Source organism: Aspergillus melleus, assembly GCF_016097325.1.
Source record: "Aspergillus melleus strain CBS 546.65 chromosome Unknown contig5, whole genome shotgun sequence".
In the NCBI taxonomy this organism is placed as follows: domain Eukaryota; kingdom Fungi; phylum Ascomycota; class Eurotiomycetes; order Eurotiales; family Aspergillaceae; genus Aspergillus; species Aspergillus melleus.
The window spans coordinates 1,935,078-1,956,947 of record NW_025763374.1 but is presented as its reverse complement, the minus strand read 5'-3'; the positions used below and the strand labels follow the sequence as shown (position 1 = coordinate 1,956,947).

At 50.1% G+C, this 21,870-nt stretch overlaps 4 protein-coding genes and 1 non-coding gene across 5 annotated transcripts; 2 read left to right on the top strand and 3 right to left on the bottom strand.

Moving 5' to 3' along the window:
- Positions 1-1,283: 1,283 nt before the first annotated feature.
- On the top strand, positions 1,284-2,303 carry LDX57_009104 (5'-methylthioadenosine/S-adenosylhomocysteine nucleosidase family protein; the record flags this gene model as incomplete). Its single annotated transcript, XM_046090825.1, has 1 exon — positions 1,284-2,303. One exon carries the CDS (start codon positions 1,284-1,286, stop codon positions 2,301-2,303), a length of 1,020 nt encoding a protein of 339 aa, XP_045946800.1.
- A 4,966-nt stretch (positions 2,304-7,269) lies between these two features.
- LDX57_009103 (uncharacterized protein) lies at positions 7,270-8,970 on the top strand (the record flags this gene model as incomplete). Its single annotated transcript, XM_046090824.1, has 1 exon — positions 7,270-8,970. One exon carries the CDS (start codon positions 7,270-7,272, stop codon positions 8,968-8,970), a length of 1,701 nt encoding a protein of 566 aa, XP_045946799.1.
- A 960-nt stretch (positions 8,971-9,930) lies between these two features.
- On the bottom strand, positions 9,931-10,842 carry LDX57_009102 (chitin deacetylase; the record flags this gene model as incomplete). The annotated part of the gene is made up of 3 exons (XM_046090823.1): positions 9,931-9,992; positions 10,082-10,446; positions 10,553-10,842. 3 exons carry the CDS (start codon positions 10,840-10,842, stop codon positions 9,931-9,933), a joined length of 717 nt encoding a protein of 238 aa, XP_045946798.1.
- Positions 10,843-12,438: 1,596 nt separating this feature from the next.
- Positions 12,439-12,510, bottom strand: LDX57_009101. Its single transcript has one exon. It is a non-coding gene; the product is annotated as a tRNA-Ala (tRNA).
- A 282-nt stretch (positions 12,511-12,792) lies between these two features.
- LDX57_009100 (uncharacterized protein) lies at positions 12,793-21,059 on the bottom strand (the record flags this gene model as incomplete). The annotated part of the gene is made up of 16 exons (XM_046090822.1): positions 12,793-13,749; positions 13,804-14,281; positions 14,336-14,673; positions 14,730-14,804; positions 14,873-15,154; positions 15,216-16,043; positions 16,090-16,115; positions 16,161-16,254; positions 16,314-18,469; positions 18,518-18,967; positions 19,017-19,440; positions 19,486-19,595; positions 19,647-19,770; positions 19,832-20,345; positions 20,437-20,944; positions 21,008-21,059. The coding sequence occupies 16 exons, from the start codon at positions 21,057-21,059 to the stop codon at positions 12,793-12,795; spliced, it is 7,416 nt and encodes a 2,471-aa protein (XP_045946797.1).
- Positions 21,060-21,870: the final 811 nt, after the last annotated feature.

Here is a 21,870-nt window from a genome sequence, read left to right as displayed (position 1 = left end):
AGCCATCTAATATGAGATTTAAGCACTGACAATTTTCATCTTCTCATTCCAAATATAATTTGTAATATTATTATCCAAGTTCACAAAGCCAAACCCCTAGCAATCTCTGAAAAGTGATTTGAGCTGGCCCTCAGTTATATGACAATATAGATTTACTTAGTTACAGATATGGCGTTTTGAGTACATGTTGTAACTTTTGCTTTCCCTCAGGTCTTCAATCACGTACCAAATATACTACGCATACAAAGATTACCTTACAGCTAGAGACATAAATCACATACAGCATTATGTTCCTAATGGACAATAGGTTGTTTTAAGTTATTTTTGATTAGCTGGACCAATGCCACAAAATCTTCGATTAGATACAAGTTGAAGTTTTGTCTTTCCGAGCAAGGGGTAATGATTTGGTATGACATGCGAGGCACATCTCGCCCCACTGGTCTCCAATTGGCCAAACGGGGCGCTTTCGTTGAACGGGATACCGACTTTAGCCACTGGTCAGACCAGGATGGGAATGGGGTTTACCTCCGTTGATCTGCCGGCTCGAATCGTAGATCAGAGCACGAGTCTTGGAGGACTTTATTGAGCCTCTAGCTCTTCGGCAGGCATGTCACCATCTGGAGACCTAGTGAGAAGCATTCGAATCTACGCAAATTTGATAAATCTAATATTACTTCACCTGTTTATTGGCGAATTGAAAATAGCGAACATCCACATTTGAAGAGGTTGGCTGAATAAAATTTCAAGACGAAGCTTTGCGCATTCTCTCCCAATGTCTTGTTGTGGTTGAAGAGAAGCTACGTGTTTTTGGGGTGGGGAGTTTCGTGCTTGGCGATCTCACCCGGGCCGAGAGTTAAACCGGATAATGTCAGTCACGTGTTGGAAATCGGCGATGTTAACTGTCAGTGCCATTTCTTGCCAGAGGGTTCTCTCCCTTCTTTATGTCAACCTCCTTCTGAAACTCGGGACTTGGTGCGTTTTTTATTTTATATTAGAAAGACGAAAGCGACAAGATCTTCCATGATGGATGAGAAATTCTATCTTGATCGCAGAGCCGGGTTGCTCGTCCTTTTGTGATTTCCCCTCTCCAGGCGGCTAACGCAGGTATCTGGTTGGCGAAGACCATGTCACGGGTTAGGCCGTGAGGCTCAAAGGTGATCAAGTCCAGCTGAACCAGAGTTTCTCTGCTTTGGCTCTCAGACAGCTGTCGCTTTGTTCAAGACACCGAAGCTAACTTTTTTTTTCTCTTAAACCTCTCAGATTTGTGGCTATTACTTGCCTAGATGCGCCCATCCAGTCGAGACGAATTTGCGATCGCGATCATCTGCGCGCTGACCCTGGAAGCCGAGGCAGTTGAAGACCTTTTCGACGAAACCTACGACCGGTTGGGCGAAAGTTACAGGAAAGAACCGGGCGATGATAATGCATATGTTAACGGGAGGATTGGAAATCATAATGTAGTCCTGTGCTATATGCCTGGTATGGGCAAGGGAAGCGCAGCCAGCGTGGCATCGAGCTTGAAAATCAGCTACAAAAGGGTTGAAGTGGCGCTGGTTGTCGGGATCTGCGGAGGTGCACCATACCCATTATCTGACGGAGAGATATTTCTAGGGGATGTGATAATGAGCGACTCTGTCGTTCAATATGACTTCGGCAGGCAGTATCCTGGCGGCTTTGAAAAGAAAACAGATGTGAAGGACACGCTTGGAAGACCGAACCGAGCAATCCGTTCAATGCTGGCAAGCCTGCAGGCAAGGCGATCTCGCAGAGACCTTCAAGAGAAGCTGTCACGGCATTTACAGACTCTTCAAGAATCACTACCTGATTGGCATCGCCCTACTTCTATTGATGACGTCCTCTTCGAAGCTTCATATCAGCATAAGCATTACGGTATCACTTCAGCTACGTGCCTTTGTCTTAATGGCACACCCGAGGATATCTGTAAGGCGGCTATTGACTCAACCTGTACTCTTCTAGGTTGTGATCTGGGCAGAGTCTGTCGACGACGGTCGAGCGCAGAACATAACAGCCCCAGGGTCCACATCGGGACGGTTGCATCCGCTGATACGGTGATGAAATCCGGCAAGCACCGTGATCGTCTGGTCGAGTCAGAGGGTGTTGTTGGTTTCGAGATGGAGGGAGCGGGGGTATGGGACAACATATCATGCATCATTATTAAAGGAGTGTGTGACTATGCTGATAGCCACAAGAATAAAGCATGGCAATTGTATGCCGCCGCAACTGGGGCCGCGGCCGCCAAAGCTTTCTTGGAGTATTGGGAGCCCACTTCTCGAGAAGGTTAGTACGCAAATCTTAGACAAGGACCTGTATGCTAAATAATTACGTTAGAAGCCAACGAATTTCGTATTCCGCTAGACCTTTCAGCGGTTCCCGCGATTGAGGAATTTATTGGACGAGAAGATGATCTCAATCATCTATGGGAATATTTACAGCCGGGGAGCTCACAAAGACGAAGCGTCGCTGTTCTCCATGGACTTGGTGGGATAGGGAAAACGCAGCTGGCTATTCAATTTGCACGGAAACATAAAGATGACTACACAGCAATCTTCTGGCTAAGCGGCAAAAATCGGTCTGCATTGGTCTTATCTTTAAGCTCGTACCTTTCTCTGGTACAAGGACAACCCGTGCACAATGGGCCGAAGAATGAAGAGGAAGCAGAAAAAGGAGCTAGTCGAGTGCTGCAGTGGCTAGCAGACCCCCGCAACAACAAATGGCTTGTTATCTATGATGATATTGACCAATATGTCCCACGTCCCGGCTGCAACACTTGCGCATATGATATCTGTGAATTCTTTCCACAAGCCGATCATGGATCGATTATCATCACCACCCGGACTCAGAGGCTCATTGAAGTGGGAAAATCATTCCCAATTACGAAACTTTCACAGGAAGATGCGACACAGCTACTATTACGGAGTATTGGCCTCTCCACACAAATACTTGCGCAGGTTAACGTTGAACAAGGTATGATATCTTTTAATGAAGTTTAGAATAATGGCTGACTCGCTGTAGATGTAAGCGCAATTGTAAACCAGCTGGATGGGCTCTCGCTGGCAATTGTACTTGCTGGTGCCTTCATGCGCGAGACTGGAACCAGTATAAAGGAGTATCTAAGTCTCTACAGAACTGCCTGGTCTGATTTGCAGTCTCAGGCCGTGTCTACACGTCACTACCAGCAAGGCAATATACTTGAGACATGGATGATCACATATCTAGAAATTCGGAAACGCGATCCCACTGCTGCGACAATGCTGCTCTTTCTCGCTTGCTTCGATAACCGGGACATTTGGTACGAATTGATAGAGGCCGGTTGGAATTGCTTCTACGTGCCATCTCGGGTTGAGACGGCAGTGCCCAATATAATAGCTTTCAAGGCAAAGATCAGAATTCTGACAAATTTTTCCCTTGTTGAGACAAAACAACTAGAAGGAAGCTATACTATACATCCCGTGGTACAGGAGTGGTGTCTTTATATTGCTGCTTCAGAGAAACGCGCAGTTCAGCTATATGAAATGGCACTGGTCTCCATTGGGTATATGGTTCCAAGCAAGGATGACAAAGACTATGCAAGCCTTCAACGACGCTTACTTCCACACGCAGATTATTTGACACAAAAGGCGAAGTCCAATTGGCCAGATAATAACGCTGCCGCTTGGGAAGCTTTCAATAACTTGGGAGTTCTCTACCTGGACCAGGGCAAGCTGAAGAAGGCAGAGGAGATATTTCGTCGAGTGCTGGCAGACACAGAAAAGGCACTGGGTTGTGAACACACTGCCACCCTAATGACAGCCAGCAATATTGGGATTATCTACACTAAACAGGGCAAATTAAAAGAGGCAGAGGAGATGTATCAGCGAGCACTGGCAGGCACAGAGAAGGCACTAGGTCGTGATCACACATCAACCCTTGATATAGTCAACAATTTGGCAGGCCTCTACAACGATCAGGGCAAGCTAAAGGAGGCAGAGCAGATATATCAACGAGCACTAACGGGCTGCGACAAGGCACTAGGTCCTAACAACATATCCACGTTGATGACAGCTAACAATCTTGGGAATGTTTACAAGGACCAGGGCAAATTAAAAGAGGCAGAGGAGATGTATCAGCGAGCGTTGGAAGGCGCAGAGAACGCATTGGGCCGTGATCACACATCAACCCTGATGGCAGCCAATAATCTTGGGAGTCTCTATAGGGATCAGGGAAAGCTCAAAGAGGCAGAGGAGATGTTTCATCGAGCACTGGCAGGCTACAAGAAGGCACTGGGTCCTGATCACACATCCACAATAGATTCGATTCACTGCCTTGGCCTTATATACATAGATCAGGACAAATTACAGGATGCAGAGGAGATGTATCAGCGCGCACTGGCCGGTTATGAGAAGGCACTAGGTCCGCATCACACGTCCACCTTGATGACAGTCAACAATCTTGGGAATCTCTACAAGGCTCAGGGCAAGGCGGAGGAGGCTGACAAGATGTATCAGCGCGCACTGGCAGGATATGAAAAGGCACTAGGTCCTCATCACACGTCCACCTTGATGACAGTCAACAATCTTGGGGCTCTCTACAAGGATCAGGGCAAGGCGGAGGAGGCTGACAAGATGTATCAGCGCGCACTGGCAGGATATGAGAAGGCACTAGGTCCTGATCACACATCCACCCTGACGACAGTCAAAAATCTTGGGGCTCTCTACAAGGACCAGGGTAAAATAAAGGAGGCAGAGCTTATATTTCAGCGAGTACTGGCAGGATATGAGAGGAAGCTGGGTCATGATCACACATCCACCCTTGATCTAGTTAACAACCTTGGGATTCTCTACTCTCAACAGGGCAACCTAAAGGAGGCAGAGGAGATGTTCCAGCAAGCACTAGCGGGATATGAGAGGAAGCTGGGTCGTGATCACACATCAACCCTTGATCTAGTCAACAACCTTGGGATTCTCTACTCTCAACAGGGCAACCTAAAGGAGTCAGAGGAGATGTTCCAGCAAGCACTAGTGGGATATGAGAGGACGCTAGGTCGTGATCACACATACACACTGGGCATAGTCAACACTCTCGGGATACTTTACGCAAGTCAGGGCAAGCAAAAAGAGGCATGGGAAGTGTACCAGCGAGCACTGGCGGGCAATGAGACGGGGACAGGCCCTGATCATCCATAGACGCCTGGTGGCACACCACAAACTTGACAGTACATAGAATATCAATGGGTACATAGGGTTTCTCGCGATATATATCTTTTAGTTTGGGTACGGACATACATTGTTTTCCCAATAACTGATATAGAAAGAACTGTACAGAGGCCGTCTTTAAGTGCTAGTTCCTCACTGCTGTAGATTACTCGCGCTAATGTCTTGGGAGCGGAGAAGAACAACCACTGTCATCTGTTTTCTACGGTGAAGGCGATTTCCAGAACGACTATACAGTCAACGACCTTGGGAGTCTGTGCAGGAAGCAGGGCAAGCTGAAGGAGGCAGAGGAAATGTATCAGCGAGCACTGGCAGGCAGAGAGAAGGCACTGGGTCCTGATTACACATCCACTCTGGATACAGTTGACAACCTTGGGAATCTGTACAAGAATCCGGGCAAGCTGAAGGAGGCAGAGGAGATGGATCAGCGAGCATTGGCTGGCTATACGAAGGCACTGGGTCCTGGTCATTCGAAGACGCGCATGGTGTTCAAGTCTCTGGCATCACTCACTAGCTTTCGTGCGGAACCTTTTTGTAGGCGAGACACCCCGTATAGAATCTTCCGTATAAAGTGACGTTTCTATTTGTTCATCACAAATTATGTCTACCATAGTTACCTCTTATCAACTTGGATGGAACCCCACACCGCATGCAAGTCACCGATCGTAGCTGCAAGAACTTGAACTTGGTCCCGTACTACAGCGATAGGCAAAAGGGTGTGAATATTCTAACGTCATTTTTGTGCAACATAGCCCATGGTGTAGTCTCTATTCCGCATTTGAAACTAAAGGCAAACCTACTAAGGCCCTCCCTTAATTGCTAGTGGCTCAATAAAATGCCTACGCTAGGATCTTGGCAGTGGGGCGGAAAGAGAATCATCATGCCTTTCTTGGTGAAGGCGATTTCGAGAAAGACTGTACGGTGGAGGCGGTGCGGATGGCGGTACGTGGGAACCTCCGCAGTAAATTGATTGGCTTATTCTCGGCTAGGCATGGCGTAGTCAATCATTACCCAGGGACTGAGATCGGTACCTTAGAGACTGAGCTGGAATAATAGACCTTTTCCAATAGGCACGCTGTATTACATCCAGTAATTCACTGCTACCGCGGGATTGTGGACTAAGTCAAAGCTCAACTAAGAGGCAGTCGCATTGAGAACCCAGTACTGGTAGCCTTCCCAGGCAGCGACATTTTCGCGCAACTCAAGTGGCTACTCCATTCTGCCAAGCGCGCCGGTGTTTTAAGGGATAGACCACGTAGCCAATGTTGAGCCAACATGATAATATAGTGGAAATTAAGGCCCACAGCTGGGTGGTGGGCTGAGTGAGTCGCGCAAGGAGGTGAGTGGCTCACCCTGTCTATTCCACACTCACCCTACTCACTCTCAGCTCACCCCGGTCGCGCGACGGTAAAGCGGCCTCATCCGCTAGCTCACCCGGGCGGCACCCACCCGGCTTTTGGCCGCGTTCAAGCCACACGCCGGCCGGTTAGTAGTTGGGTGGGTGACCACCAGCGAATCCCGGCTGTTATATGTTTTGCTTTGTTTCTTTTTTTTTTTTTAAATCCCTTTCGTTCGATTCTAGTAAACGAAGAAAATGCTGTGAAATATGGCTGAGCAATGAAAGGCAACCCTGTTCCAGCATGTCTGTTCGCGACTTGCCTTCGTAATCTCAAAATTTGATAGTTGCTCTGCACTTATCACTCTTTTCACAGGCTCGATCGGAAGAAAAGGCAGTAATTTATAATGAATAACTTATAGCTATGATTGAAGGAGCAAAGTATATGCTATAAATTGGGCTCATTGGGCAACTCGCAGGCGTACCAAAGAGAAAAGGTAGGCCAGGCGGAATTTTCAGAGAAATGGATCTATAGAAGCTCAATCAGGAGACATTACCTAAACATGATAAAATGCCGGAATCTCCCATGAAGTCATAGATCCTGATCAGCCAGAAGTGTGTATAAAAATATCCATCATCGACTGACACGCTGCTGCTCATTTAGTCGAGATAACCTATACACCTAGAAGATTCAACAAGTAACATCTTCATTGTGTATCCAAAATGTCACCTGCCCGCACAAATCTACTATCTCTTCCTGTTGAACTCTTGGAGACGATTACGCTCTACCTAGAGTACGCGTATGAGATCAGCTCCCTCGCGCAAACATGTCGACGGCTCTATGACGTTGCCAATTACCATCTTTTCCAGTCTTATGCCGCGGATTGTTCCCTGCAAGGATTTGAGCGCATTGTGAAGAGCAACAACGTAGATGCACTACGCAAGCTCTGGGACAATGGTTTCCAATTCGGGGAGTACTCTGACGCAACAGATCATTCATCACCAATTCTATTGACTGCTGATCCGGATCTCCCAGAAATGGCCGAGTTGCTGGTAGCCTGTACCGAAGCCTTTCTAGGTGATCGTCGCTGTCTGTATGATATCGAATTGTTTGAGGATGACCTCGCAACGACACTTTGCCGCGCCGCAAGAAAAGGCAGCCTGGGTGTTTTGGAAGCACTTACATCTTCTAAGGCAGTAAAAGAGGCGCTAAAGATATCGGTCCTGCCGTCTGCGGTTGAAGAAGGCCAGTTAGCCTCGGTTAGGTACTTGATCGAAAAGGGAGGAGTTGATGTTAACACGCCATTCCCAGGCGGAATCCTCAAGCGATGTGCATATCAGGGCAACTTGGAGATGGTTAAGTTTCTCGTGGAGGCTGGTGCTGATCTCGATAAGCCGATCTTCAAGCACGCTATAAACTCCCCTATTCATATCGCTGCGGCCAGTCACCATGAAGAGGTAGTACAGTATTTGATTGAGATGGGTATGCGCCTCACTTGTTTGAAACTTTCTGACCTTGCGGACTTTGTGGATCATTACCGGTATCCAAACTTGCCCGTCACAAACATTATTAATGGGAATGACCTTAGGACAATGTTCCCTGATGTCGGGGATGACCCCGAGATCAAATACTACTTCTATCACATGATCGTACTTTGCAACGATCTTCCTCTCTATCAAGAAGTTTCGGCAATGTGGGGTTCCTCCGCTGAGTGGGACCATCTACCGCATTGTTTTGAACTCGCTGTCCGACAGGAAAATTTGCCCCTTGCGCGATACTTCCTGGATGAAATCACTAAACGTCAAACTTGGAGAGACGACTGGTCAAAGCTCTGCTTTTCTACATTCAAAAGTCGGGGTGCCCTCTTCTTTGATATGTTGCTGGATCATGGTACCCCAGATCCATCAGATCCCGATGAGAGCTGGTTTCGAAGACTGCTTGACAACGCTAGGAATTATCCTGAGCACATCAAGGTCCTCCTGCGGCGTGGATATCTGGGCGACATAAAGGCTCCTCATACACTCAAAGAAATCCTTATTGGCGCGTTTAAAGCCAACGATCTTGCGTTTGTTTCGCGCATAATAGAGCACGGCGAATTGAGCCTCCTCAACCCGCTCGATAGTCCGCGGCTTTACGACCATGAGCAAACTGCCCTCCAAATTGCAGCATACTCCAGCTCCTTAGAAACCTTCCGCGGATTCCTGTCTGCACATGATCTAGCACTGGACCCGAGTCATCCCATCCATTGCTCTGCACTGGTCAGTGCAGCTCTGGGAGCAAACGTCGATGTGATCGGGTATTTTCTAGGAGAAGGATTCGACGTTAATGCTTTGTACTCATTGTCGGCAATACGAAAGAACAAACCAGCTGAAGCTTTGATAATTCATGTCGCCAAAGCGTGGTTTGTTGAAATATTACAGTAACGATGAATTTCTTGCTTGACCACGGGGCTCAGATAGACAAACAAAGCTCATGGGGACGAACAGCTCTGTCTATTGCATTGAAGGCTGTTGGGAAACCAGCACTCGCTAACCTGCTGTTTGAAAGAGGCGCAGACCCCCTAGTTGCTCTTGAACTACATGCTGGCCATAGCGCGTTGGAACAATCCATTCGACTATTTATGCGGCATGGGCAACAGGTGAACTACCGTTATATTATTCGGGCTTCGTTGGAGAGCATGTCTGCGAAGGGTTGTTCAAGTGATGATTTCCTACATCTGATGCCTAGAATGGAGGGTACACTTTCCTATCCAGATGTGGTGATCTCCCGGGTTCCAGATCATTGGGATGGCAGTTCCACCACATGGGATAAGGACGAAATCTATAATCGATGGTCTCAATTCTTCGTAATCAGGGAGTTGAGAAAACGATATTGGCGTGCTATGCATCCAGTTCCGTCCGATTGAAAGTACAAGGGGCGGAAAGGCTCCAGTGTTCGAACAAGGCTGAATGATATTATCATGCGATAGAATTTGGGTGTCTCCTTACCATTGAATTAGGAAAGATGAAGGACAAAAAATAACATCGATATGCAAGAAATCTCCATCCTCATCGTCGTTAGATTCCCGCCGTTGATGAATGTTCCATTAGGTTGTTAAATCAATGGCTTGCACTAGCCTATGAGTGGCTAATAATATTAGATTAGTTGATTTCTCTCTAGAACGCTCCAGAACTATCTAATCTCCTCACGCCAGAATTCTCAATCATCTTGTTGAACACCATCAAATGTAATTTCACGGTTAAGGCCCTCTGTGATACTCTCTAATCTGCCGGTAGTACAACATAACTCGACACTAGACCGAGCATTGAAACCCTCCCCAGCAGTCCACGTGTATCAGGAAGCTCCCTTCTCTCCCGTGTCACAATCCCCCTAAATTAGATCCCTTAGCGGCCCTGGCGATACCACTCCGCCTCCGTCTCGCCCAAGCATTCGCCCACGGTAGTAACTATTCACACCTATAGTTAGCCACACCATTCTTCATCCAAGCCCCACACCCCCATGAAAAGACCAGAAAGATAATAAAAAAGAACATACCCTTCAATCCCCTAGCCTTACTCTCCTCCAACATCTTCCTCGCCAGAGTAACAACCGTCTGCTCGTGAATATCATGCGCCAACACAACATTCCCACCACCATTCACCTCGCTCACAAACTTGTCAAAGCTGAGACTGATCCGCGACGGCTCGTTGTTCTCGTAGTCCTTCGTGTCGACGCTGCTTTGGATCACCTTGTATCCGAGATCGCGCATCACGGAGAGAACATTGTCGTTGATTTCGAGATACGGTGGGCGCATGTAGGTGGGTGCGTCGCCCATGATCGGACGCAGGGTGTCTTCAAGTCGGGTCATCTGTTGTGCGACTTCTGCGCTGGACAGGGACGGGAGGCTCAGATGGGCGAAACTGTAGGTGAGATGGTTGGTTAGAAGGGTTTGGACACAGGGGTCAGTTGGGTTGCGAATGGTCGGTGAATCGTAACACAAGGTGCATGGTAGACGTCAGAACGTACGTGTGAGAACCGATCTGGTGGCCTTCGCGCCGTGCGCGTACGATTGCGTCCGGAGACGAGCTGGCGGCATCGCCGAGTACAAAGAAGGTTGCCTTTGCGCCGAATTCGCCGAGAATGTCAAGGAGTTGGTTGGTGAAGGGGGACGGGCCGTCGTCAAAGGTTAGGGCAATGGTGTTGGGAGTGGTGCAGTGCGTGATAACTTGGCCTGTGGCTGCGCTGCCGGTCCATTGGGGGGCAGAGAAGACAGTGGAGGCAAAGGCCAGGAGCGCGAATTTGTAGATAGAAGACATATTTTCTAAGATTTCCTTGACTGGTCTAATGTAATTGAGCAATGTATGAGCAACGGATTCTAAGAAAACGAGTGTTTCTATGACTTCAGGCAACGGAAAGAATGTATACTCCCAAAACGAAGCCGCGAGAAGAGAGGGTTACCAGAGACGTTTATACTGATATCCATCGGAAACACCCCTGTAATTGCCCTGGATAATTCCATATAGAGCTACACCTATTCACGCAGGCACAGTCATCTCTACTTGGCAGCTCTCAAGGATTCGCCGATTACTAGGCTACAGCGGCAGTTTGGTATACTCACATTTGGTCAGGATGTATACGAAGTCATAGTTGACTGATTTCGTATCTTGAGTTCGAATCAGCCTGACGGCTATAGATTCAGAAGCGACCGGATCTTGTTCCTACCTGCTACGCTATAACGAATTTGATAGGATCGAAACTAAATTGCTAATTTCTGATCGGATCAAATCAAAAAAAAAAAAAAAAAAGGAACACTGGGTTCAAAACCCGCCGCAAAGCCACAGTTTGTTATTTGTCATTACCTGATTATCCCATTGGCATACACCCCTGACATACTCACAGGGTACACACTAGATAAATTACGATTAATTCTTCCAGTGACCACTAATCTCGCAAGGCAGTCAATGATGTGTCAACACTGTCCTGGTTAAAAACCTAGCGAGCCAATCTCACGTAAGGAGCCAATATTAACCAGGCCTTTTCGAAATACGTTCGGAGTTTCGAGCGATCTCGACCCTCTCGATCGGCTGATGGTCTCGATTTAAAACATGAATAGGTCCATAATATAAGCTCGAGGTTCACGACCAGCCGTCCCCGATAAAGCTTGGGGGTTCTTTTCTGGCCCAACACGACGCGAACCTCCTGGAGAAACCCGGACACCTGCGCATGATGTACCCACGACATGGTATGTATAAAATAGCAGTAGATGTCTTGGATAAGGTCTCAGATATGCGGTGGCTTCTAGAAGAGGAAATTCACCCTTGTTCTGGGCATTTGGGGTTGCATAGTTACTACATATGTACAATCGGGGTTTGAAGGAACTGTATGCTGACTGTAGTTCTATACCATTTGCCCTGTCTATGGTGGCTATTCAGTCTGCTATTTTTGGGAAATTAAACTGAGTGAATATTCTAGGCAACCTGATATTGCTTGGAGAAAGAGGAAGAAAAGTGCATACTATCTACGCGCCAGCCTGGCTAGATCACAAACCAGTTCGCTAATTTCCAAGAGCTGAAGCAGTATCACGAGACTCACCAGCCCCCTGAACCATTCAGATTTACTCGACGCCAGGATAACCAATATATCACGTTTCAAGGAGAGAGACCAAATGGAAGGGAGCGATGTGTATACCATTTACGGGCCGGCGATGTTCAATTACCATCTAGTCTTGATTTCCGAGTAACTCAGCACAGACAACGGAACGCTCGACGGCAGACAGCCCATTGTCAAGCCTCAAGAAAAAGAAAAAAGCAGTTTCCTAGGAGATCTCTCTTTCGGGATCGTGGTAGCAAACGAACACTGCCAAGCTAAGGATCCGAAAACGAAAAGGGAAAAAAGAAAAAAAGAACAGTGAATGGAGAGGCGGGGAATCGAACCCCGGACCTTTCCCATGCTAAGGGAACGTTATACCACTAAACCACATCCCCTGTTCATGTTGGAGCTACTTTTTTTGAGTTACATGAGTAAAGATATTACAAAGACAGGTTCCGTGATAGCCGCTCAATAAGTCGAGCAAAGTGAACAAAGTAAATTTTTCTGTTCGAATTTCTCAATTTATACTGTTAGAGTAGAAGGTCAAAAAGCGCATGTAAGTCATACAGCCTGCATTTTGAGCTTTCGCACCTTGTATTTGCTCCTAACTTGCCGATCATTCGGAAATTCAAGTTCTCAAATTTGACTCTCTAATCCTCCCTTCGATATATAAATCATCATCGCGGGTTCTCCGCTAGAAGCGCCCGAACCACCACATTTTCTAAACCACCCAATGTCCCAGCCGCTGCCACATCTCCAATACTCACTTCTAGCCCTAAATGTCTCTTAAACCAATTCTTCAATTCGATCGTCATCAACGAGTCAATCTGCATCTTGCCAAGTGCCTCATTGTCCAGGTCCTCGCCGAAGATTGAGAACGCCTGGATCCCGTCTAACACGGCTTTGCGGATTGTAGCGCGGCGGGCGGGCGTGAATTGCGCCTCGAGGGGATCACTGCCATCACTAGATAGGGCGCCAGAGCCACCCGTTGGGAGGTGGGACGTGGATGCAGATGCGGACCGCGCCGCTGCGATCCGGATTCTCGTGTCGGCGATTAGCTGGCGGACGGCGTTCATGGGCGCCATGGTTCGCTCGTTTGAGGCAGGGGTCATCGCGTCGCGGTAGTGCAAGAACCGCGCGTCGTTGCCCCAGAGGGGACGCACAGTGGGATCCGAGAGGGCTTTGGTGCTGCTCATCCCGATGACGAGTTCCTGCGGAATGAGAGACTCTCGTGAGATAGACGGCAGGGGCATGGCGCGGCCTGTTATGGCAACCTCGAAGGCGTCGAGGACCTCGTGTTCCTGCAACATGCGCACGGAGGCGGCGCGCATGTTGTCCCTCACGCGGGTATTCTGGGTCGCTAGGAAGCCGATGTCGTCGACGCCCCCGAGGCTGACGACCGAGGCGGGCAGGTTTTGTTGCAGCCGAAATTGCGTGAATGAGTTGAGGAATGTGTTGGCGGCCGCGTAGTTCATTTGGCCTGGGCTGCCCATAATACCGGCGATGGAGCTGCAAAGGACAAAGAAGGACAGTGGTGAGGCCTGGAGCGCGTGGTGCAGATTCCAGGTACCGGTCACTTTGGAGGCGAGGCCGGTGGTCCAGTTAGTATAGGTGAGGTCGCGAACGAATTGGTCCTGGATACAGTGATTAGCATGAGACGTCGAAGATGACTAGGGGAGGGACCGTACGCGGGTCAGCATGGATAGTTGAAGCATTCCTCGGATGGGATGAGAGCTGCCATCGACTGCACGCTGAACGTCGGCCAGGATCGATACATCTCCCTTTACGGCGCGAGCATCGCACCCTTGCACATGAAGCTCGTGCAGGAAGTCCTGATCATTTGCCGACTGGCCGGCCGAACGAGAGAGAAAGATCAAGTGTTTTGCGCCGTGCTCGACCATCCACGTTGCGATAGAGCGACCAATTCCCCCGAGTCCACCCACGAGCAGATAGGCGGCGTCGGGGTCGAATATGACCGACTGACGAGACTTAGCGACCTGCAATGAGGCAGTGCTTTCGGGGATCTGCACGACAATCTTGCCCATATGCAAACCCTGCTGCAGATGCCTAAAAGCCTGCTCGACCTCTGCCGCGGGCATCACTTTCAATGGTCGGACGGGCTGCAGTTTATCTTCTTGAAAGAGCTCGAGAATTTGATCGTACAGTCTACCCATGATTAGCACATCCGCGCTCGACCTGTAAGATATAAACTCAACTAACCCTGCGATCAAACCCGGCTTCTTCGCCAGCTCAAACAAGTCAACCCCGATGAAAGTTCGATTCCCTCCGAACAAATCCATTCGGAGCATGCCATGTTCCAGGAAATCTCTCTTACCCAGCTCAATCATCTTTCCAAATTGTGCTACACACTGCCAGGAAGCGTGGAGGAGAGGACCACTGAGCGAATTGAGAACAATATCCACACCTTCTCCCTTGGTCTCGCGCATAACCCCCTGCAGGAAGGACGCGTCGCGGGAGTTGAATATGCGATGGCGCGGGATACCAAATGTTTCGATAAGGTACTGGGCCTTCTTCTCGCTGCCGACGGTACAGTAAATCTGATTTCTTCTGTTAGTGCAGAACAACCATCTTGAAGATGCCAAGGAAGACATACCTCGGCCCCAATGGTCTGACAGAGTTGGACGGCTGCAAGGCCAACACCACCGCAAGCGGCCTGAATCAGAATAGACTGTCATTTACTCACAGTTAACAGCTTTTCCCCTCCTTTATCCCGCTGACTTCAGGCCAAAGACTCACCTGTCCCTTGCGTAACCGCCCCACCTCCGTAAGCGAGTACATCACCGTATTAAATATCACCATGACCCCTGCCGCATCGTCCAGCGACATTGTAGCTGGGATCTCTGAGCACGCATGCGCCGGTACGACCTTGCGCGAGCGAAACACGCCAGGATAGAGAACGCCGACTTTTTGGCCTCGATGCAGGTGCCGAACGTTCGTGCCGGTACGGGTAACGATGCCACTGCACTCGATGCCCAGTTCCTCTCTGTTCGCCACAACGCCTAGAGAAATCATGATATCCTGGACATGTCAATATCAGCCAGGGGATAGAAGGAAAAGAGAGAGTTTGGAGTGGACATACTCGAAAGTTTAATCCCACGTATCGAATATCCACTTCAACATCGTCGGCACCAAGGGAATCTATCTGATCAGGCACCCAGCCCAAAGATCCGATGGCGCCGTAGGTCGCGATGTCCAGCTTCAGCGACGAGCCCTGCTCCGGCTGGGCATTCAACATATCCGTGAGCGAAGTCCAGTGGTAGCGTCCCGTGTAGACGACTCCGTCGTGAACGGCAAACTCGTATTCTTTCGCATCCAGATCATCTTGGCTCTGCTGCCGACGGAATTTCTCCTGTACGCTCAACACGGCGTCCAGTGCCGAAGGGGTGAATGCATCCACCTCCACTGTGGCAAAGGAGACGCCAGTTTCCTGTCGAATGCACCGCGCGGCCCCGAGAACTAGTCCAAAGTCCGGGTTTGCGGATTTCACCTGAGCGGAGTGCGTAACCCAGAGAATGCGAGGGGTGGAGGCAAGGAGAGTTTGTAGAGCAGAGAGTTGATCTGCCGTCATGGATTTGAAGAAGGGCCCGTCAAGATCGAGGAGGGAGATCACAAGGGTGTTCTTGGCGACGGCTTGATCGAGGGTGTGAGTCTGCACGGTGAATCCTCTGTCCGATAGGACAGACTCTATGGATTTATGCCAGGGATGACGCGGACTGTCGGGTACGAGAATGTCTATTGATGTCGGTTCGAGAGCAGGCTGTGGGACCTTTGCGATGATGTGCCGTTGGGATGAGCGGTCAAATTCAATTGTATTGACATCCTCAAATCCAGCAGTTTCTAGGGAGGAGTTCCACTCCGATGTCGACAGAGAGCCTGCATTCGTGATTTCCGACTGGGGAAGAAGACCCTACTGGAGTTAGCTTCACGCAAAGTTGCATATATGCTTAAAATACCGTAATATAGTTCATCATTGTAATGTCTGCCCTGTTAGTAAATGTTGAAGAGGTTGAAGGCCAGAACATACGAGACATCTCCTGCATCACAATTGTCCCTCCCGGCACCAGCAGCGTCTTGATGTTTGGGAGAGCAGCATTGAGCTGCGGGATTGTGCGCAAGGCCTGCATGTATTAGTACTGGGCTCTCAAGTTCCCCATGAAATCGGATTAAAAAGTCTTACATTCGACACGATAACAATATCGTATCCAAAATCCTGCAATCCCTGCACCGTCGGGTCCTGCGCGACATCAAACAGACAACACTCTACCTCGTCACCATATCTTTCTTGTGCAGCTTCGACGGCGACAGTAGACATATCAGTCCAAGTGTACTTTGACCAGCATCGCCCTTCTTCCGATGTAAGCGCTTTCAAGACACACGATGTCAATCTAGCCGAACCACTCCCGATGTCGAGAACGCGCAGTCGGGGATTTGTATGGCGCATCAGACTAAGAAGTTGAGTTACTGCCTCAGATGACGCCGTATATTCATGGACCTGCACGAGGCTCTCTTCTGACACGAATTGGGCCACATCAACCGTCCCGCGCAGGATGTTGGCGCAAGCTTCGACAATACTTGCACTGAGGCCAGAGATCTCTTCCTGGCCGTGGGTCTTCAGCTTTGCACTCAGTCCGTCGCGAAGGCACTGTAGGGCCGTATCATCCAATGTAGACCATTCCTGTGCCTCAGGGGTTATGGCCTTCCGGTCATCCTCGACTGTTTCGCAGACCCATCGTTTGTATTCCTCATGTTGAGGAATAGGCGTCACATCCCGGATAGCCCTGTTAATCTGAATGACTGACAGAGCAGATAATCTATCCATCAGAACCCTTGGCTCGCCTATCTCGCAGTCCACAAGTTCCTTTGTAGATACTAAATCCGCATCCGGCCTCCATTCAATGTGGGACGCTAAAGGACGCGTTTCTTCCAGCCTACCCCGATCCAACTGCACGATCACCGCGCCCTGCACCGACAGCGCCGTCGTCTCGCCTGTCATCAACCGTGCATCGCATTTCGCATGTGTCCCGACAACCGAAGAACCCTTCGTCTGTGCCAACATAATCTCGCCTTCCTGCACACTGCCAACGTACAAGCTCTCAATAAACGCCGGGATGGCGACGCCATCAATTAGTGTTGTTCGGCCCCGACACGATGCTAGTCCAGCAAGCTGAAGACATTGGTCAATGACTGTTGGGTGGACAGGGTACTCAGCGTGAAAGGGCTCCTTGCGGACGGAGGCATTCGCGACGTATTCTATCGGATGGGTGGTGATGTCTTCTAGAAGCTGGAACTGGGGGCCGTACTGCAGGCCGACGCTCTTTAGCGTGCGATACCAGGATTCCGGGGCGACAGGACGGGGAAGTCTTCCAATCTTCTCAGTCGAGAGGGTATGACCACTCCAACCACCGTCACCAGCCTCCTCGCTCTGAACCTGCGCAACGCAATGCCTCGTCCACGTAGTCCCGTTGAAAGAAGCGACCGTCACCTCCCACCACTCTGATTCGACGCGATCGCTATACCGCACTGGCTTGAACGAGGTGACCACCTCCACCATAGCACCCTTCGTACTCAGCGTCAATGGCGTCTTAATCACCAGGTGCTGGATCCAACACCCCTGACTGCTACTGTCCCCAGAGCCTGAGACCTGGCGAACTGCCTCCGCAATCATGGCGATGTACCCGGCCGCCGGAAACACGATGTCCCCTAAGACATGATGATCCGAAAGCCAGGCAACGGCCGACGCGCGAAGCAAATTCCGCCACGACGGCTCTAAGTCCGTGGATTCCAGTGTCCGCGAGCCAAGCAGCTCGTGGGGTACGTGTTTGCGGAATCGCCAGTTGCGTGTCAGTCGGCTTTCTTGGCGGTTGAAATTCCGGCGGTCCCAGGGGTAGATGGGAAGATCGGACAAAGTGGTGCCGGAGCCATTGAGAGTCGAGAACGATGGGATGTGATTTGCGAGGTATATGTGTCCGGCGGATTGGAGGATGCAGAGGTGTTGGTCAGTGTGTCGGCTGAGGGTGGCGATGTGGGAGATGGGCTTTTTGAGATCAGAGGAGATTTGGCGGAGAGGAGAAGAGAGAGCTGGGTGTGCGCCAATCTCGAGGAAGAGGGTTGGTTCGGGATCTGTCGTCTGTGCGTCCAGCAGATTACCCACGGCTGAGGCGAAAAGAACGGGTGACTCAAGGTTGCGTCGCCAGTATGCAGCATCCAAGTCGGTGAAACGTAGGGATTGCCCGGTCACGGTGGAGTACATGGGAATCCCGCTGGTGGTTGTAGTGGTCGAGATATGAGGGCGGATGGAGGCCTCGTAAGTGTGTCCCAGATCGGCCATGTGGGCTAGATGATGTTAGATCAGACGGGCATGAAAGGATGGGGGAAACAGACGTGAATGGTATGCCACCTCGACAGGTAGTTTTTTGTAGAATGTTTCCGGGTGCTCGGTCAGGATGGTTTCCAGCACCGCATCCAACTTATCCTTGTCCCCAGATAAATTAACACTCTGGGGACTATTTTCACACGCTATAACCACTCCGTCAACAAGGTAATGTTTAGCTATCTCCGGACCCAGCCCAACCACCACCATCCCTCCTAGTCTGGTACTCGACTTGGCAACCTGTCCGCGATAGTATGCAATGATTATAGCCGACTCGATAGGAATCGCACCCGCCGCGTATGCAGCCGCAATCTCGCCGCTGGAATGGCCTACTACGGCGGACGGACGGATTCTCCATGCCGAGAACAGATTGGTTAATGCGATTTGAACGGCGGCACAAAGAGTCTGCGATAATTCGGCCTTGCTAGCGCGGTGAGAAGTGCCGAGACGAAGTAGCTCATCTAGGTTGTATTAGCACAGTCGGTCGCTTGGCAGAGAGGTTGCGTTTACCTTCTATATCCCAAGCCGGGGGGTCCGGCAACGTCTTGAGAATCTGGTCCATCTTCCTAATATCCGCACGGAATGACTCGACGGACTGAACGAGCTCCTTCGCCATCCCCGGCCACTGAGTTCCTTGACCGGTGAAAGCAAATACAATCGACGACGGAGCGACAGGTTTGGATAGAATAGGTTCTTCCAGTGTCCCATCTTCGTTTGCAATCATGAAAGCTCGATGAGACAAATGGTCTCGTTTCACTCCAAGGGTATATGCCAGATCTTGAACTCCTTTCGGATTCTGCTTAAGATACGCCTGGAGATCAGAGATTCGTCGGTGCAGCGATGCCTCGCTATATGCAGAGGTCACCAACAAGCGAGCCCGTGCGTTTGAGGGAGGCTCGATTGCCTTCAGCGACGATGCCGATTCCACGATAACCTATACTGTCAGCTTTGAAAGAATCGGATGGGTCATGCAGCATACGTGAGCGTTTGACCCTCCGACGCCGAAGCAGTTCACGCTAACTCGCTCCTTCCGATTCGACGGCCACGGAACAGGATCTACGGGGACACGCAAACCCTTGTTGAAGGGAACTACACCGTTCCTTCGTTAGCATTGCCCATCCTCTGGAAGCAGAGACTTACTCTTCGGATTCGGAGTCTCAAAATGAATATTCGGCGGGATGATACGATTTTCCAACGCCAACACGGCTTTAATCAGCCCCGTCAATCCCGACGCGCCTTCACCATGCCCAACATTCGGTTTGACCTGTTCCATATATCTCAGCTTCCCCTGATGTCCACACAAACAGAGACAGACGCAAACATACCGCCCCCAGATACAACTCCTCGGACTTGAATGCCCTCGCCACCGCCGTCGCCTCAACCATATCTCCCGTCCTAGTCCCGGTACCATGACACTCAACAAACGCGGTCTGGGCGATGTCCGTGATCCCAGCGCGCGAATACGCCTGCCGAATTACTCTCTCTTGGCTGTGCACATCTGGTGCAAAGATGCGACTACTGTGTCCATCGTAGTTGGCCGCCGTGGACCGAATCACGCCGCGGATGGGATCGCCGTCTCGCACCGCGTCGTCCAATCGTTTCAGGAACACCGCATTGGCGGCCTCACCGCGCGCATAGCCATCCGCGTTGGCGTCGAAGGTCTTGCATCGTCCATCAGGCGAGAGGACTCGGTTGTCGGACATCGTGATCGTCATCGTGGGGGTCAGGATCATGTTGGTTCCTGCGACGATGGCAGATTCGCAGCTGCGCGTGTATAGCGCTTGACAGGCTTCGTGGACGGCCGTCAGGGAGGACGAGCAGGCGGTTTGAATAGTGGCACTTTAGTTCATCATACTCAGATTAGCAACCCGTAATCGACCCCCGACACTCCCAATCAAGTGAGGGGACAGTGGGGAGGGAAAGAGGATACCTTGGACCTCTTAGATCGAACTGGTAGCTCACGCGATTCGACAATGCAAACCCGCCCGCCGCAAACACATGCGCTCTCGACAGTTCCCCCGTTTCCTTTGCTTTCAAATCATTCCAATCCTCCCCAAACACGCCAACATAGCACCCGATCTCCCGTCCACGCCACTCGGTCTGCCCCGCGCTCTCCATACACTCCCAGACAACCTCCATTAGTAGTGTCTGCTGCGGGTCTAGATGCGAAGCCTCGTACCCGGCTACCTGGAAGACCGAGGCGTCGATCTGGTTCACATAGTCCTGAGACAGGAAGTGGCCGCGCTGCGGACGTACCATGCCGGGCTTGGTGGGCGAGTGGAAGGCATCAATGTTGTATCGGTCCGAGGGGATGGGGCCTGACGTGTCGGTTTTGTTCATGAGTAGGGACCAGAAAGATGAGGGTGTAGATATGTCTCCGGGGAGGCGAAGCGCCATGCCGACAATGGCGATGGGGGGGAGGAGGCTCTCATCTTCGTCTGGGTATCTTAGCATTTGAAATCTTGAACGAACAACAAGGAGAAGGGAGTTAGTCTACTTACTTGGGATAGTAGACCCTGATGTCGAAGAGGGTTTCTCATTAGGATTGTCCATCTTTTCGCAACTGGCAATATCTACTGAAACGACGGAATGGAGGAAATGGATTGAACTACTGCCTCATCGCGATGAACTTCCCTCGCAAGTGCAGGGACACATCCCTACATATTAGATCCTCACACCCCATGCCTAAACCTAACCCCAGGACAGGTCAATCTGATTCCTCGTTTCATGCAAGGAGCACTTACTATCTGGCTCTGCATGGCTGCTGGTTACACCGCAAGTGCTCGGCTGACTGGGAGTGCAGGGATCAAACCTCAGTAGAAGCTCAGACACGAATTTCAGGAATTATATTGGCCGACATTACTATCATGGTACTGCCGGATCTAGATTCCAAGTTAGCAAGTCATATGTTCTATCATCCCGAGACAGCAGGTGTACAGTCGTTACGGAGTACGGAGTACCTGCACGAGGGGATTACGAACCTTATTCCTGGGCAGTCGAGTTGAGACAGAAGGGATACATCACATAGCGGTGTAGAAGATCTACAGCCCAAATCTCGCATGAATCGACAATTTTCTTGACAGATTGGGACATTGGACATTCTTTTCTTCTGTGGGGCCCGCTGTGTCTCATTTGCCCTCGCAATAAGAAATGGCGGTTTCTCCTTGTAATTGAGATTCTGGCATTCGAGCTGCTCCTCGCCTGTTGTATGTTGGTATGTGGATGTACCGAGTTGTGACTATTGGAATAAATTGATGGAGTCAACTGAGTGAGATGATGTTGAACAGTGGAATGTAGGAGGAAGAAGAGACAGGAAAGAGCGGAGAAAGAGGAGAAATGCTTGGCATAGTTGTCGCCTCAGGCA